The 18458-nt window shown below is 45.5% G+C and overlaps 1 protein-coding gene and 1 pseudogene across 1 annotated transcript; one reads left to right on the top strand and one right to left on the bottom strand.

Annotated features, from left to right (window-relative positions):
* Positions 1 to 984: 984 nt before the first annotated feature.
* LOC136711604 (protein mono-ADP-ribosyltransferase PARP14-like) lies at positions 985 to 13204 on the top strand (annotated as a pseudogene).
* A 547-nt stretch (positions 13205 to 13751) lies between these two features.
* On the bottom strand, positions 13752 to 18328 carry LOC136711695 (BTB/POZ domain-containing protein KCTD18). Its single transcript, XM_066688113.1, has 7 exons — positions 18169 to 18328; positions 17183 to 17345; positions 16598 to 16809; positions 16284 to 16477; positions 16053 to 16147; positions 15554 to 15656; positions 13752 to 15040 (listed from the first exon to the last, which is right to left on the bottom strand). Exons 2-7 carry the CDS (start codon positions 17334 to 17336, stop codon positions 14443 to 14445), a joined length of 1356 nt encoding a protein of 451 aa, XP_066544210.1. The 5' UTR covers positions 17337 to 17345; positions 18169 to 18328; the 3' UTR covers positions 13752 to 14442.
* Positions 18329 to 18458: the final 130 nt, after the last annotated feature.

Raw genomic sequence — 18458 nt, 5'->3', positions numbered from 1 at the left:
CTTATCTCTGGAAGATATTTGGAGAGCAGAAAAAGCCATTATCTCCAAACACCCCATCATTCTGCCTAAAGAGTCTCCTATCTCAAATCTTGAGCTATTACATCCTCTCACAGCTACGCAAGAAGTTCTGGATCATCAATGGCAATACAGCAGCTAGAAGTATCATTTCTAAGTGTGTGGTCTGTCGACATGTGAAAGGACAAACAGGGGAACAAAAGATGGCTGATTTGCCACTATAAAGAATACAGCCAGATCTCCCACCCTTTACAAATGTTGGGATGGACTATTTTTGTCCAATTGAAGTGAACAGAGGAAGGAGTCTTGTAAAAATGTATGGCGTACTTTTTATATACATGTTCATTAGAGGTGTGCATCTGAAGATGGCCTATTCATTGGACACAGACTCCTGTATCCAGGCTTTGAGGAGGTTTATATGTAGAAGGGGCAAAGTTAAACACATCAGATCTGACAATGGAACCAATTTTGTTGTTGCAGAAAAAAAACTAAAGAAAGCATTTTCTGATCTGAGTGAAAGTAGAATCCAAAGTGCCATGCTCCAAGAAGGGGTCCAATGGAGTTTCAACCCACCAGCAGCCTCTCACCATGAATGAATGAATGATGAGAGTCTTCAGACTGAAGCAGAAAACGATATTGAACAACCGCCCAATCACCACTGTATTATCAGATCCACATGACCTAGAGGCTCTTACTCCAAACCACATTCTCTTATTAAAATTAACTCCAATTCTCCCTCCTGGTGTATTTCTCAAATCACATCCCTATGCCAGGCCCTATGTTTTATCTTTTACTATTAATAAAACAAACACACGTTATATAAAACACTTATCAGTGACTGCAACACAAATATTAATATAGACACCACCCAATCTCTTTCTCAATGCCATGTTATCTGACTCGTTTCTCAGAAAACAAAAGCAAAAGTTACCAGCAGGGCAGTACATGTGAAGTGTCGCCCAACCCCGGCAGTCACACAGAGCCATGGAGGAGTCCTATCTGCACCCCATCACAGTGACGGGCGACTGGAGCCCCAGTCTGGGGAAAAGCATGAAAAACAAGCTGCAGATTTACTTCCAGAGTAAAAAGAAATCGTGCGGGGGAGACTGCCAGGTGGAGTACGACAACCCCAGCGAGCAGCGAGCGTGTGTCTGGTTCAAAACACAGGAGAGTGAGTATCTCTGGATGAGGGCTGCTGTGTCTGTGTCTGTGTCTGTGCCCTTATTTCAACTTTCCACACAACAGGGACTCAGTTTCAGGAAAAGAAACAACTCTGTCAAGCAGAGAGCTAATATTTGCTGCTGCTCAGTAACACTATCATTCAGAATGAAACGATCAATAATATAATAAAACACATAGAAATGTACTTTAAATTTTAACATAATATGACAGCACGGACAATACAATGTTGTCAAGGAGTATTTCCAATGAGAATTGCTAGGCATCTCCTTTAACAAATAGTCTGAGTTATGGAGGTTACATATCGGAATCGTCGTCCTTATCACTCATGCCAGACCATAATCTACAATGTACCCAGATATATAGTGTTTCACAGTCTGTTTCTGCCCAGAGCAGTTATGATCGCACCCACCCGGCTGAACTTTGTTACTAAGTTGTCAGTTTCTTACCAGTAAAAGTGTTGTCTTCTAATTTATGTGCTGATGTAAGATAAGGGTTTGTATTAATTTCCAAATCTGCATTACAATTATTAAATTACTGTATTTATGAAAGGTGAATTAAATTCTGATTAAAATAATATCACTCATTTGCTTGCTTGCTTGTTGGTTCAGCAAGGGAGCGAGTCCTGGCAAGACAAAGCCATGAGCTCATCATAGACACTGAAAGAGTGACACTGAGTGTCAGACTGAAGGAGGAGCGAGAGGAGACCACATCTCCAGGACCGGTGAGCAGCATCCTGCGGTGGTCTTTGTGTGGATTAGACCCCTACTGTATTATTCACAGTATAAACCAGTGCAGATATTAAACTGCATGATCTAATGCTGCTTGACTCATAGACCTGGTATTGGGGACTCTGGTTTGGGAAGCAGTGGTCAGTAATACAGGGCTGGGGATACGCAGAGGGTGGCAGAAGCACATGGGTATTAGTTTTTGAAATGATACACTACTGCATCTCTGCATGAGATCCTTGACTTTTCAAATATCTATGTTTTTTGTATTATTCAGGAAAGAGGCACGAGTGAACTTCCAGAGTCAGGTAATATTATTATTATTTGTTGATTTGAGTTTTATTATATACTTTTGCAATATACCAATACAAGAACTGTAACTTTGTAAATGGTGTATAGTGCTTTTAATATTTATTATCATTTTATTATTATTATTATTTATGCAGTGACACAGTGTACTTCATAAGATTTGCTTTTTCCAGACGTTGAAAAAGCAGCAGAAGAAAAGAAGGCAGGAGATGAAGAAAGTTTACAGACGAACTGCATAGTGTTGGAAAACGTCCAGGACAAAATCTCCAAAGAAATCCTGGGGATGATGGTGGAGAATATTTGCAGTGTGTCAGAAGAGAACGGGGATTTCACTGTGGAGATGATTTATGACATCAACAAAGCTGTGGTGTGCTTCACAAACTGCAACGGTATGAACAAATAACTCGTCTTTACCCTCTCATGAGATGAAGGGCTTTTAAATGGACAATATCTTGTGTTTGCTCTTTGGTTCATTAGCAGTTTGTCGTGACCATTTACACTGTAGTATATTTACTCAACTCTGTTTTGTTGATAATGACAAATTGGTCTGTACAGGTTGTTGAATCCCATTTCCTTCATTTTCAATCATTTTAATCCAAAGTAACACTCTGAAATGTAAACCTGCACTTTGTTTGATTTTTGTCTTGTTTTTTGTTGTTGTTGTTTGATTTTTAAATAGATGTCGAGCAATTTCTAACTGAATGCACAAAGAGCAAGAGCAAGCTCTGGAGCTCAGCAGGAGTGTGAGAGTGGAGAATCTGCCCCCCCACACCACTGAAGACCTGCTGGAGCTGTACTTTGAAAAGGAGAAAAACGGAGGAGGGGAAGTGGAAGGTATTACAATATTGCCGGAGGAGGGGGCGGCCATTGTCACGTTCCTGGACCCTAAAGGTAAGGGCATGTGATCGCTCTTTTTCCCTGACTATGGAACAAGTGCTTCCCTGCTTTCCAGACAGGGTTGCCATTAATAATGTTACTATTTATTTACACACACAAACATGTAATATCTCCTTTTTCATTCAGTTCCAGGGACTGTAAGAAAACAAACACATCTCATCAGCAAAGTGCCTGTCAATGTGTACCCATATTACAAGTCCCTGGGTACAGCTCTCTATGGAAAAGACAGACCCGTGTGGAAATTGCCAGATCCCTTCACTGAAAGCATTCATGCATCCCTGTGGAAATTTCTTCATGCAAATAACCAGCAGGTTACACTGATCGGTAAACACATGGGGAAGCATTTCTGTGGAGTCGATCTCAGTAGCCCCACAGTGAAGTTCAGCCCATTGCCTGCCTTGTTGAAGCAAAGGGGTTTGACAGCCAAGCACATTGGGGCCTGGAAGGAGAATGCTTCAGAAGCCTTCCAGGATGTCATGTCCAAGTACGGGTCCTTCGAATGTCCAGTGAACTCTTCAGTGTGGAAGATGTCTGAGAAGGAGATTCGCAGTGCTGTGACAGGGGCTGTTATTCTGGAGCCTGACATGGCTAAAGGCAATGTAGCTATAGCAGGCCTGGCAGTGGAGGTTGACAAACTGAGGCAGATAGTGGTAGGAGTTGTGGACAGAGTCACTAAGAAGATAGAAAGGGAGAAGAACAGCGTAACGGAGGAGGTTGCTGTGGCTCCTGCCATGTTCCACATACTGCAGCAGGACAGGCTTAAGGAGGAAACTGCAGCCAAGTATCCAGAACTGATACTCAAATACGAGGCTAAACACAAGAAGCTCATTCTGTCTGGTTTCGCATCTGAAGTTTTCAACATCAAAAGCCATGTTCTGGAGCAGGTATTGCACATGAAACAGAAACACGTGGAGGTCCACCCGAATGTTGTCAACTTTCTCAGAGAAGTAGACAGTGAGGAGATGTCCTACTCCCTCTTCACTTCAAAGGGCATCAGTGTTGTGTTTAACATGCAAGAGGAAGCAGTGGTAATTGTTGGAAAGACAGACGAGGCCCTGGCTGATGCGGAAAAGAAGCTGCAGACAGAATTGAGTTTCCACTGCATTGATGTAGAAGACAGAGACGTGCTGAGGAAACCAGAGTGGATGCAGTTAGTTACTAGTTTAAAGAACGGTTTCAACTCTCAAATGAAGACCGTGTCAATAAAACTCTGTGAACTCAGTGGGAATTTCCAAATGATAGTTTCTGGCCTTTGTGAACCATCAGAGCAAGTTTATAAGAAACTGTCAGGGTTTATACAAAAACATTCACGCACTGAAGTTATGGTTCCAGTCAAGTCCAATGCAGTCATCAAATTCATTCAGGAAAACAAAGCAGATTGCTGGGAGAAGGATACAAGTACGAAGAACGTGAAAATTAGCTTTGATGCAAGGAGGCCAAGGATCATACTGAGTGGAGAATGGCTCTATGTCTGCGAAGTGAAGACCATATTTGAAAAGATGGTGTCATCTCTCCATGCTGACCATCTCAAAATCATTAAGCCAGGGGTAAAGAAGTATTTCCAAGAGCAAGGCAGTGTTTTTATGTCTGTCGCCATGAAGGAAAATAATTTTGTGGTGGTTCTCCAAGAGGACAGTTTCCCAGAAAGTGAAGAGGAGGAGGCTGGTCAGAGTGTTTGTGAGGTGCAGATGTCTGATGGGGTGGTGATCACAGTCTGCAAGGCTGACATATGCCATTACCCCGTTGATGTTGTGGTCAACGCGTCCAATGAGGATCTGAAGCATATTGGGGGTCTGGCAGCAGCTCTCCTCAGAGCAGCCGGTCAACTGCTGCAGGACCAGTGTGATCGGTATGTCAATGCCAAAGGACGCCTGAAGCCAGGCGAGGCCATCATCACAGATTCTGGCCGCCTCCCCTGTAAACATGTCATTCACGCTGTCGGCCCCAGGTTTCACGACACAGACTCCAGGAGAGCAGTGTGCAACCTCAAGAGGGCTGTGAAGGAAAGCTTGAAACTGGCAGAGACGCACAACTGCTCCTCCATCGCCATTCCAGCGATCAGCTCTGGCATCTTTGGCTTTCCTTTGGATCTGTGCGCAGAAACCATTGCTCAGTCAGTGCGGGAACACTGTCAGGACTTCTACGGTGATAACACTCTGAAGAAGATCCACCTGGTGAACAACGATGACAAAACAGTCCGAGCCGTGACAGCCGCTGTGCAGAAAGTGTTCGCTGATGAGGCACCGCAGCAGAGAGGCCTGCAGGGTAAACCTCAACCTAAACCTAAACCTAAACCTGTGGTGGATCATAGACAATTTGGTAAAGTGGAGAGAAGAGGAACCCAGGAGACGATACGGACAAAAGAGGGACTGACCATCACCCTCAGGCAGGGCAACATCCAGGATGCATCAGTGAGTGCTCCTGATAGCATTCGGTGTCATCGAGTGTAAGAGTTGGGCTGTAATCTAGTTAGAGGAACCAACTCTAAATTAGGGCTTTGCTGTGGAAAATAATTTGCTGGGTAGGATTAAACAATAACATTTTTGACTGCACGTAATTAGTGTTAAATCCAAATGTAGCCTACATTCTAATATGCATCCATCATCTGCACCTTTAAGAACATCTTTAATTTTGACTTCTAATCTTGCCCATTTTTGAAAATAATGCTGTTGATTTCAGAGCAAACACACTCATTTTGTAATTTGAAACAGAAATGCATGTCAATGAATGTCTTTGAATATAATTACCATATATTTCCTAAACAAAATGAAACTAAATAAAGAAAATGCAGACTTTACAACTCAGAAAACTATCCAGTTAATACAGTGCAGTGGTACTGATGCTTTCCTTGCTTCTGTTTTTGCACTCACAGACTGATGTCATCGTTAATACTATATCTGAGGACTTAGACCTCAGTAAAGGAGCCGTCTCCAACGCCATTTTACAGGCAGCAGGTTCATCGCTACAAACTCTGGTCCGGCAAGAGGCCGCAACGTCCCCCTTTGACCAAGGAGACGTGGTGATAACTAGAGGATGCGGTCTGAAGTGCAGCATGGTGTTTCATGCTATCTGCCCCTTTTGGGACCAAGGAAAAGGCAAATCAGAAGATGTAAGACCTGTTTACAGTTTTCAGATTTATCTACTCAATTTCATACTCACAATTATGTGCGATCTGCACCATACCATAATGCTTGTTAATAATATGCTCTTCTTTATTTTAAAATGTGTCTTGCATTTCTGAGAAAAACTAAACCTGCCAGTTTAATAAATAATTCAGTTTAATAAATATTAATTTACTATATGAATTAGTTATTGTAAAAAACATAACTAAATAAACATATATTGTTATTTTAGTTGTTGAAAGGCATCGTCAAGGAGTGCCTGAAACAAGCTGAGCAGCGGAAACAGAGCTCCGTGTCCTTCCCGGCCATCGGCACCGGAAACCTGGGATTCCCAAAGCCCCTGGTGGCCTCCTTAATGCTGGAGCAAGTCCTGAGGTTCAGCCAAAAGTGGGACCCCAAACGTCTGCAGGAAGTGGTTTTTATAGTACATCCCAGTGATGTGCAGTCTGTGAGGGTAAGAAGTGATCCTTTGAACAATCCTAGGTTTCGGTTTGGTGTCCCAGAACAGAAACCGATATGGACAAGTAGAAAACTTGTGAAAATAATTATGAATGAGACCTAGAAAGCTCAATATGCAATAGTGATTTCTGGTTATTTGTTTATTTAGTTATTTATATAATGTAGTTTCATTTGTAAAGCTGGGACCTCACCCTATGTCTACCCTCTATCTCTTGTGATTTTGTGTCCCTGGATGCTTGGGTATTCGTGAGTTTCTCGACTTTCCTAAACTGAAGCTGTTAAGGATCTCCTCCCACTCCTTTATTTATTTTAGGATTTCACTTCAGAGTTCAGAAAGCAGCCCCACGGACGCCAGACACCAGTCAAGCACCATGCTGGCCCCACACAACCGGGAACTGGTAAACATCACTCGCTCTCCTAACAGTCCTGATATTCATTTTCTTATGGGAAAGGCGTTTTACTAATAGACACGTAAGAGACGACTATGAGAATCTCTGATGAAAATCTCCCAATAGTTGTATCATTTAATAGTGTAAACTAAAAAAGGCTCCACATTCACTTTGTATTGTGCGTTACCAAGTCATGAGTAATGATAATGTCTTTTTGCCATTTATCTTTGGCCAGCTGTCTTTGGGAGGATCTTGACACCTACTCTGGGTGTGTACTGCATGACGATTGGAGGGTTGACCCTTGAGGTGTTAACAGGAGACATCACCAAGGAGACTACTGATGTGATCGTCAATTCATCCAACAACACGTTCACTCTTAAATCAGGTAACTGTGTATGTCTGCCCTACTTGTGTTATCCAGTGTAAAACGATGTCTTTCCTCAGCCTAGTGGTTCAAAAAGCACCCAAAAACATGGCAACTAAATATCTGTTTGAGAAGTCTGTGGATAAACCCTGGATTTTCATCTGCCTGTCATCTGTTTAGGTGTATCAAAAGCAATTCTGGATGCAGCTGGCAGATCGGTGGAAATGGATTGTCTTCTGCTGGGTATGTTTTCTTATTCTTTACTTTTTTTCTATTGGTAAAATACACATTTACTCAGTATTCTTTTCTGTAGTTTCTAGTCATTCTGTGTTCAGTGTCTGTTATTTGCTCAGCTTGACTGTAATTGAGACTTGGTTTGAAAAGATGCTTCATTGATGCTAATTTACCAATTACATCAGATTAGCCACTAGTGTATAAGTTTGATGGAAAATCCTACTCTTTACAGGTAATCCATATAAACACAATAAAACATCCCATTGTAGTGTAAAATCTCAAACAGTTTCATGTCTGTACAGTGCATCCGGAAAGTATTCACAGCGCTTCACTTTTTCCACATTTTGTTGTGTTATAGCCTTATTCCAAAATGGATTAAATTCATTATTTTCCTCAAAATTTTACAAACAATATCCCATAATGACAACATGTAAGAAGTTTGTTTGAAATCTTAGCAAATTTGTTAAAAATAAAAAACAAAAAAGCACATGTACATAAGTATTCACAGCCTTTGCCACGATGCTCAAAATTGAGCTCAGGTGCATCCTGTTTCCACTGATCATCCTTGAGATTCTTGATTGGAGTCCACCTGTGGTAAATTCAGTTGATTGGACATGATTTGGAAAGGCACACACCTGTCTATATAAGGTCCCACAGTTAACAGTGCATGTCAGAGCACAAACCAAGCCATGAAGTCCAAGGAATTGTCTGTAGACCTCCGAGACAGGATTGTATCAAGGCACAGATCTGGGGAAGGGTACAGAAAAAAATCTGCTGCATTGAAGGTCCCAATGAGCACAGTGGCCTCCATCATCTGTAAATGGAAGAAGTTTGGAACCACCAGGACTCATCCTAGAGCTGGGTGCCCGGCCAAACTGAGCGATCCGGGGAGAAGGGCCTTAGTCGGGGAGGTGACCAAGAACCTGATGGTCACTCTGACTGAGCTCCAGCGTGTCTCTGTGGAGAGAGGAGAACCTTCCAGAAGAACAACCATCTCTGCAGCTCTCCACCAATCAGGCCTGTATGGTAGAGTGGCCAGACAGAAGCCACTCCTCAGTGAAAGGCACATGACAGCCCGCCTGGAGTTTGCCAAAAGGCACCTGAAGGACTCTCAGACCATGAGATTGAACTCTTTGGCCTGAATGGCAAGCGTCATGTCTGGAGGAAACCAGGCACCGCTCATCACCTGGCCAATACCATCCCTACAGTGAAGCCTGGTGGTGGCAGCATCATGCTGTGGGGATGTTTTTCAGCGGCAGGAACTGGGAGACTAGTCAGGATTGAGGGAAAGATGAATGCAGCAATGTACAGAGACATCCTTGATGAAAACCTGCTCCAGAGCGCTCTGGACCTCAGACTGGGGCGAAGGTTCATCTTCCAACAGGACGACGACCCTAAGCACACAGCCAAGATAACAAAGGAGTGGCTACAGGACAACTCTGTGAATGTCCTTGAGTGGCCCAGCCAGAGCCCAGACTTGAACCCGACTGAACATCTCTGGAGAGATCTGAAAATGGCTGTGCACTGACGCTCCCCATCCAACCTGATGGAGCTTGAGAGGTCCTGCAAAGAAGAATGGGAGAAACTGCCCAAAAATAGGTGTGCCAAGCTTGTAGCATCATACTCAAAAAGACTTGAGGCTGTAATTGGTGCCAAAGGTGCTTCAACAAAGTATTGAGCAAAGGCTGTGAATACTTATGTACATGTATTAAAAAAAAAAAAAAGCACATTTGCAAAGATTTCTTTTGAACTTCTTTCACATTGTCATTATGGGGTATTGTTTGTAAAATTGAGGAAAATATTGAATTTAATCCATTTTGTAATAAGGCTGTAACATTACAAAATGTGGAAAAAGTGAAGTGCTGTGAATACTTTCTGGATGCACTGTATGTATTTTTACAAGCACATGGTTTATGTACAGGTATTTAATTCCTCGTGTGACATGTTAACCTTCCAGTAAAAGTGCACATTACTCGAACATCTGCAACTGACTTAAGGTCCTTTTTTTTTTTTTTTTGTTTAGAAGTAATACTTTATTTTAACTTACGCTGGGCACATGATTCCTGACATTGTTTGTTCATCTGTGATATACCAATTTTCATTCAGCTTTGTGGGGGTCTAATATGGATTTAGCAAAGAAAATCCCAAAGCGCAGATGGTTTTCAAGTTTTCAAGACAGCCCTAGAATAATTATAGTGTAAATCCTTCTAAAGGGCAATGCTTTCTCTGCACAAGAAGGGGTTATCCATTTTGGTCCTCCTCCTTAGTTTAATTTAGCTTCTCCTCTGTGCTTCATATTTTTTCACCAGGCTCCCAGACACACGATGGGATAATAATGACACGGCCTGGAAATCTGCAGTGTCAAAACATCGTGCACATTGTTGGACAGAGCGACCCCAGTAACATCAAGGACACAGTGAAACATGTCCTCCAGGTCTGTGAGGAGAAACGATTCACCTCGGTCTCCTTCCCTGCCCTCGGAACAGGTGAGTTGGAGAGCAAAGGAGACTATTGCTTCGGCTGTGTCTAAAGTAGGTGATGAAAGAAACAAACCACCCGTATGAGGAGTGTTGTCATTCGTGAATTGTGGGGTGCACCTCATTAGGACCTTAGGTTTCCCCGTCTAGGAAAAAAACTTTCCCCGGGGTCATAGTTGGGGGTGTTCAATGCTACAACTTCACACATTTGTCTGCTTTTGCAGGACAGGGGGGTACAAGTCCCTCTCGCGTGGCAGATGCGATGATAAGCGCAGTGGTGGATTTCGTGAGTAAGAGGAAGGCGGGGGAGTGTCTGCGGAGCGTGAGGATAGTGATCTTCCAGGCCGTCATGTTATCTGAGTTCCATAAGAGCCTGCAAGCCAGAGAAGGCACTGCCCTGCCGGAGCAGAAGTCTGTGTTCTCGAGAGTCAAGAGTAAGTTACTTATTTGCCTTTATTTAGCTTCATGTTAACCTTTAAACACAGAATTATAACTATGATGACTCTGTGCCGGACTGCACTTTGTGGGATATGTGGCATATAGGCAAATAATAATGTTATTAATAATGTTTGTGTTTTTCCACTCACAGGTGCTTTATATTCCCTTGTGGGGAGCAGTTCAGAAACAAAAGAAAATGAAGAATTTGTCATGATGGGTGAAGAGTTCGAGCCGGCCGTGTTTCAGATCTGTGCTGAAAGGAGCCGGGACCTGGCCAGGGCCAAAGACTGGATCAAAGAGCTTATTATCAAAGAACAGACTGAAGAAACAGTCAATGACAAGTGGATCGCTCTTCTCTCTCAGGAAGATTTGCACAAGATCCAGGACCTTCAGAAGACGCTGCAGGTCAGCATTAAGGTGGAGAGCCGGGGCCCAGAGTCCTCTATTCAGCTGGCAGGGCTGACGCGAGACGTGCTGAAGGCCATGACTGAGATCCAGGTGATGATCAGGAAGGTTGAGAATAAAGAGACCCAGAAACGCGAGGCGGCCGTGGTTAGCACCTTGGTGGAATGGCAGTACGAGGACAGCGGCAGCTTTGTGCCTTTCAACAGCCTCGCAAACCTCACTCTGGAACAGGCTTTTGAAAACAAAGAAGCTCGGGTCAAAATCAACATTGATAGAAAGAATTATACAGTTTCGTTGAGCAGGAGTGTGGCAGTAGATGACTTCAACAAAAAGATAAAGATAAAAAGAGTCGTATTGACAGGTAAGCCAAAACCTACAGATATACAATCAAAAACATTTTTCTCTTCAACTGACTATAACAGACTTTTTACAACATCTTAAACACCGACCGGGTAAAATCCCTAAAATTAAACTAGGGTAACCTTCATCTGCCCACCACTCCTACATGATTATAGATCAGTAAGGTCAGTTCAATCTGATTTGGACTGCGTGGTTGGTCTATAACAGCACATTTTCAGATAACAATTCTCTGCTTCACACGGGTCTCAGTTCAGTATTGGTCCTGAAAGTCTAGCTGCTGGTGGTCACTGGAGACCTCAGATGATCCTCACCAGATGATTTTAAGACTCATGTATTGAATTCAACTTATTTTTTCATTCTACCATGAAAATAGTTAATAGTAGACATTATATATCATCATGTCCAATAATTATTTCTTAACACTTTTTTATTATTTACTTTTTGACTTTCTGTTTTACAGATGAATCTCTCGGAAACCTTCCAACCCACTGGAGTGATATGAAAGGGTCACAGACAGTACAGGTGCAGATCCAGACAGGCACTCCTGAGTATCAGGATGTGGAGCAGGAATTCAGGAAGACTTGTCCAAACAACATACTGAAGGTACTACCGAGGCCAATGTATTTGTTGAATGATGATGTATTAATTTTGAGTGAAAGCAGTTACGAAGACTTTGTCAATATTCTTCAAATCTGGTCCTGTAGGGCCACAATCCTGCATGTGTTACAGGTATATACACACAAGTGCATGTCTATACAGAAATAATTCACGTCTGTTTGGTTAAAGATGTGGGGCTAGCCCAAATCAAAACTTTGACCCTCCTCTGAATCGCAAATTATACCATTGTACAGTATCACGTTTGGATTAATAAATAGTTGATTTGGTCAAGGCCTGGATTAGATTTTTACAGTTTTCCAAGTGTAAGAAAGTCCCCTGTCTTCCCAGATTGAAAGAATCCAGAACGGCTCATTGTGGCACAGTTACCAGATCAGAAAGAAGCACCTGGACGAAAAGAACGGCCACACTAACAACGAGAGACGGCTCTTCCATGGCACCTGCCCAACGACACTGAGTCAGATCAACACGCACGGCTTCAACCGCAGCTACGCAGGAAGAAATGGTAGAGCAACCATTCCCTCCTTTCCTTTTGATTGGCATGGTTTTAAACCTAGAGAGTGTTTACTCTGGGGTTTGGGTTATCATTGACTTTAAGAATGGCATGCTCTTCATCTCCTAATCAGCTGATGTGGCTGCTCGGCATTTGTTTCCTCGTGAAAATAAATACGACTCATAATATTGTTGTCTGGTCTGTTGTGTAGTGAAGTAAACATGCTTGTTTCTGTGTAGCTGCTGTCATCGGGAATGGAACCTACTTTGCAGTTGATGCGAATTACTCTGCAAGCAACACTTACTCCAAGCCCGATGCCCAAGGACTGAAATACGTGTACTACTCCAGGGTCCTCGTCGGAGAGTTTACCACCGGAAGAGCTGGCCTGATTGTGCCCCCTGCCAAGACGTCTGCGGATCCTGCAGATTTATATGACAGTGTTGTAGACAATCCGGCAAATCCGAGGGTGTTTGTTATTTTCAATGACGTGCAGGCTTACCCAGAGTACCTGATCACCTTCCGCTGATAATCAAAAATCAACAAAAACCAACTCTGAAAGAGCTATTCTTCAGGCTCAGTATTTGGCATCACTTTACCAATAAGAATCATATGCACAAAAAGTGTCATCTTGAAAATTGTCATGAATGAATAAAATACAAAATATTCAATTTACTGTAATCATTGTAAATGTTAACTAAATTAAAAAATAATTTGAATATCTTTCAGTTTAGTTTGGGTCACTGGTGGTCTTTGACCTTCTGAACTCCAGATGTAGACCTATCGAAGCTCAACACAATGACTCGTCTCTCACACAGAGTCGCTGCTGTTATAGGTTTCCACAATACTTTTCCACCCCCAACAGGAGGGCATTTTCTAAACTCATGCAACTAGATGAACTCAAAGCAGCCAGAAAAGGAGAAACTCTACACCGCAAAGATCAGGGCTGAAACCGTTCCTGAATCCCAGTACATTCAGTACAAACAATCTGAGTACTGAACTGAAGGGTAATACTGACTGTGCTGTAACCAAAGCACCAGCTGAAAAAGGATCACTCTGTTAGGGATTGGAAAGCATCGGCAATAAGTCAATCACAGCATTACCGAACACAACACAGGCCTTCTTCTTAGTATTTAAAACAAATCTCCATTCCTATTTATTTTTGATGTTGCTCTATCAGATTTCTATCCTACAATGAGACGTATTTTTAAACGCTCACCACAGCGATGACCGGAAACTCCCAGCAATAAAGAGCGCATTCAGACACACATTAATTCTTCTCAGATTTATTTGGGAAACACATGTCCATGGCACCCTTGCTGTCTGGTAACAAACTACATTCTTCACACCTTTTGCGAACATGGAGAAGCACAAACGCTTCCTTTAAAAACAGGGTAAAAACACTGTGATGCTGTTTAAAAAACTGCTCTATGTGCAGCTACTATATGACTACAGTCCCTTCAAACAGATGACTCTTACGTGCCACGCCAACAGTTTATCAGTGATTAAGTCCACATCCCTTTGTACGCTCAAAGAGAGTTAACCCTCCTATACTATCAGTATTTGAAGGATCTTCTCTGTTGTAAAATTGCCAGTATTGTACCTGGCAGGGCTGCAGCTGCCAGCGCCCCCAGCCTGCAGCGAAGGGTTTCCAGCTTTCCCTGATAACACACAGAGCCAGAGAAATTGAGGCAACGCTGACTGTGCACTGCTCTCTCCCAATGCAGTGGAAATGAGTGAGGAAGTTCTGGTGGGTCTGGGAAGTGCCTTGAGGAGGTCGCAGTCCAGGGAGGGGAGACGCTGCTGAGGTAGGACTGTGGAAGGGTGATGCACAGAGGGCTTAACTCAGGAAGGACAGGAGATGGGGGGCTTGGAAAGGGATGGGTCTGAGCAATCAGAAAATTTAAACACACTGTTGCCCGGTAGAGCCACTGCTCCGGCCTCACCCCTGTATTCACCGGTCAGCCCTCTCCGTTTCTCTCGCTCCCCTGGCCCATCGCTGGCCGCTCCCGCTCCGCTGTCCCACTGCCACATGCGGCCTGTGGCTCACCCCTCTCTCCTAGGTCTAGGTGCCCAGCCCTGGCTACGACCGGCCCTGACTGCTCCACCTGTTGCCCCTGCCCCTCTCTCTCACTATGCACAACGTCTGCCCTGCCGGGGGGGAGGGGCCTCTTCAGACGGATGGGGCGGCTGGCCGTGGGCTGGGCCGGGGGGGCTGCCGCCGCGTCCCGCTGCTGGTGCTGTGCCAGAGGTCTGTACAGCCTCACCATCATCTTTGAGCTCGTATGGCCGCTCTTCCCCTCGGCCGGTGTGGAATCCGGAGGGATGCCTCGCTTGGGGCCAACACGTGCCTGAGGAGTCTGGGCCGCAGCAGATGTTGACCCCGTTTGTGTGACAGAGTTTGAGACACGTGGTGGGGCCCGGGAGGACTGCGCCGTCCCAGAGTTCTTCACGCGGATGGTGGTGCTGGTGGACGGGCCTGTAAAGGTGATCCTCTTTGTCACACGCTTGGGGCTTGGCTCCTCCTCCTCTTCCTTTTCCAGCAAATCAGGGAACCACCTGACAGGAGAACCAGTGTTGAAAACCCTCACAGATTACAACTGATGTTTCTCTAAACCTCTAGAAAGCAAATGGGTACAAAAACACTAGGCAGGGCTGCTGTGTCAGGATGGATTTATTCCTAGATTATATCATCTGCATCTGGCAGCAAAGCTATTGAGCAGGTCTGGAATAACTAGGTGTTGCAGTGACTGTTTCCCAGGTGTCTCTGTGGCAGCATGTGAAACAACTTTGGTTACGATGCCACTGGGAAAACATAGTCTCTGAGAAATGTCAGCTCGGCAGGATAAAACAATAACACAGAACACCCACGCTGGGCAGGAGAAGTAATGGCAGCAAAACCTCAGAAGGAGTGAACATAAACAAGAGCAGGGAGATGAATATTAACAAGGTGCTGAGAGGGATTTCAGTGTATCTGTCACTGTCCTGAAGGAAAGAGGAGTATGTACATCCTGCCCCCGGAAAGCCTAGCGAGACGGTGTGTGTGAGGAGAGGGAGGCTGGCGGGCCGTACCTCTTATGTCTGGGAGACAGGGGCTCTTGGCTCTCCTGCAGAGGCCGTTTCTCCAGAGTCCAGCACTCAATGAGCTCCTGGGGGACGCGCCAGAAACTCACTCCTGTGGAGAGAAGAGCACCAAGATCAGAGCCTCACACGGCACTGGCAGCATAAGACGCTCCCGCGGGACAAGGTTTACCGCACCGTAGAGAGCCGGGGGAAAAGGGCAACGGCAGGAGATACCATTTAAAATTCTGTCACCAGAGTGTTTACAACTGCTTTCATACCAATATTTGTGGGAGCAAACAGGTTTCCCTGAGTTCAAAGAGATGTGGCTTTAGTTATGATATAGTTTCACAGACTTCAACCATTAACAGAGGACAGACTCTCACATGGCAGTGTCAACTGGAACCAACATGGCATGAGGATCTTTTCGACAGTGATCTTCCTCCATACAGAACTGAACGGGGCCACAGTCCGCGTTTGCCGGCTCTCCCTCCGCATCACTAGCACTCACCTCGCCCCTCCCAGCTGTCAAAGGCATCCATCATCTTCCCCAGCTCGGAGCGGGAGTAATAGCTCCAGATATACTGCACGTTGCCCCCCGCTTCCCTGAGGAGCACAGTGAGAGACAGGCATGTGTACGGCATGTGAGGGGCCACACCCTAGTGTACAGGAATCAGTTTCTGGTGCGCATCAGTGTGTGTGTCAGTATGTGCATGGAAATGTGTATAAAAGTAGGCAGTACCTGCGGTGCACACAACGGCTGTTGGTCTTGCTGCCCAGCTGTCTCTCCATGGCCTGCAGGCCAAGCTCCTGGCTCCCATACACACCCAGCACCTTGCTCTCGCAGCTCGCCCCACACGCGCTCAGGTAGTGCAGCACCCACACGGCTGGCTTTGCACACACCATCCCGTATGCCTGGCACAGATCCCCCAGGGCCTGGAACACAGAGCACAGAAATTAGGGCAAATGAAACATCCTTTCAAAGAAGGCTTTTCAAAATCCACGCCGAGAGCGGGTGGTGACTGGGTGGCGGTGGGTGGAGGGGCGCGGGCCGACCTGGCGCAAGGGGGTGTCCTCCCGTTCAGCCCCTGCCTCCAGCTCCATCGCCAGCTGGTCCGTCAGGGACCGAGGGAAGGGCACGCCGAAATAATCCGCCTCTCGCTGCACGGCCGCTCGCGTCTCCTCATCCCCGGGCAGGTGCAGCTCGCCGTGCAGGAAGTCCAGCAGGAACTTGAAGAGGTGGCCGTCTCGCTCGATCACACAGGCGCCTGGAGCACACGGAGGAGAGGAAGCTGCTTTTACTGCCAGACACAGGACTGGCCACACCGCCGCGACTCACCACAGGCTGTCTTTGCTCCAGTGCCCGACAGCGAGCTTCCTCCTCTCCAACAATAACTTTGTGTGTGGAGCGGGGAGGGGGGTTTGTGTGTGAGCTTGCTGCGTGACCTCTGGGATTTTGGGCTGCTATACAGTTACATTCGGTGCTCATGTGCATCTCCCCGCCCTGTTCAACAGGAGCATCCCTCCACTTTCTCTTCTGTGACATGCGACCCAGAGTCCAGCAGCTGCGTGGGGGCTGAAAGTCTGCGCCCGGGTCATGGTGCCCACTGTGCGTGTCTGCTCGGGTGGGGGGGGGCTCACCACTCGCGTCGCGCCTCAGCGGGAACCTCCCACTGAACATGGAGCTCAGCATGGAGTCTTTGAAGCGGCACAGGGAGTCCCTGCGAGCCGCGAACCTGCAGCCCCCTACGGAGAGCTGTAGCACCTCCGACACCTCCTCGCCCTCCATGTCCATCTCCCCCACCTGGGACACAGAGACACACACGAGTTCAGTGTTGTTTACAGTGTTGTTACAAGGTAATACCAATCTGACTATAGTGAGAGACCCTACCTGAGCTGGACAATGCAGCTTTATGGTACAGTACCTGTGGACCAACAGGCCAGGGAGACAACGCTGTAAAGGACCAGGATGAAATACTGATACATGTTCCTGTGTGAATGTCCTAGAATGACTGATTTAGTCTCAAGAGTTTCATAAAGGTTTAGTCTCTCATCAAGTCAAACTGACTCTGGTTAGTCTGCAAGTCCAACAGTTTGGGGGTTGTAGCTCCAACTGGTAAAATAGATTCTACTTAGTGGAAACTGGAACCTTGTTATTGTTATTATTAGTAATAAATATTAACATATTTAAACCACACATTTAGGTAGGAAGGGGGGTACTCTATAATAAAACACTGAACTAGGTTGAAAGAATCCAGAAGACTTGAACATCTGTTTTAATCAAATCAATCTGGTGTACTATCTAAAACCCACACACGCAAAATCTAGGAATGAAATGGAAAGAGAGAGGGGGAAAAAAACAATGGCGGACGCAGTGCAATTTAAAGGTCTCTATTCAAGATGACGCTGAACTCGTTGTGTTTCATTCCCTGCCATCTAGTGACCTTACTGTGCCACAGTTTAATACATATGAGGGGCAATAACGTGTCCAGTGCATATACATCAGCGCAGCCAATCCTTCACCACTAACTAAACTGGCACTGATCTAGGCTGCTGGTGTTTTGCCATATACTGTTCACTTGACTGTCATCCGGTGCATCAGTGTAGTGTGTAATAAAAGAGCAAACCTGTCGTCCCTACACAATCCCAGAGCGCAGGCTGTCTGCACTGATCTGAGCAGGGCTGCAACACTAGCACTGCTTTAGCACTGCTTTAGCACTGGCGCACAACTCCGGGACACAGTCTCCAGCTCGGCCGTGTCCGTGAGGATTGTGACGCCGAAAGCACAGCGAGCACAACCTCACCAAGAACAGAGGTCGCGTCCTGGAGGCGCAGATGCCGGCAGAGCTGCACAATCCCAGCGATCCCATTGGTGGAGCCGCGCAGATCTGTGCAGATCCAGGCACTACAACGCTAC

The sequence above is a fragment of the Amia ocellicauda genome, chromosome 16 (genome assembly GCF_036373705.1).
Source record: "Amia ocellicauda isolate fAmiCal2 chromosome 16, fAmiCal2.hap1, whole genome shotgun sequence".
Taxonomy (NCBI): Eukaryota; Metazoa; Chordata; class Actinopteri; order Amiiformes; family Amiidae; genus Amia; species Amia ocellicauda.
This window is presented reverse-complemented; position numbering and strand designations above follow the sequence as displayed.

Bases quoted from the DNA above. Each gene is read 5' to 3' on its own strand.
- LOC136711695 (XM_066688113.1), bottom strand. From the start codon at position 17,336: ATGGACATGGAGGGCGAGGAGGTGTCGGAGGTGCTACAGCTCTCCGTA. The intron at 16,810-17,182 runs GTGAGCCCCCCC...CGTGTGCTCCAG, and splicing joins GCTGAGGCGCGACGCGAGTG to GCGCCTGTGTGATCGAGCGA. The intron at 16,148-16,283 runs GTACTGCCTACT...TGTGCTCCTCAG, and splicing joins AGCCGTTGTGTGCACCGCAG to GGAAGCGGGGGGCAACGTGC.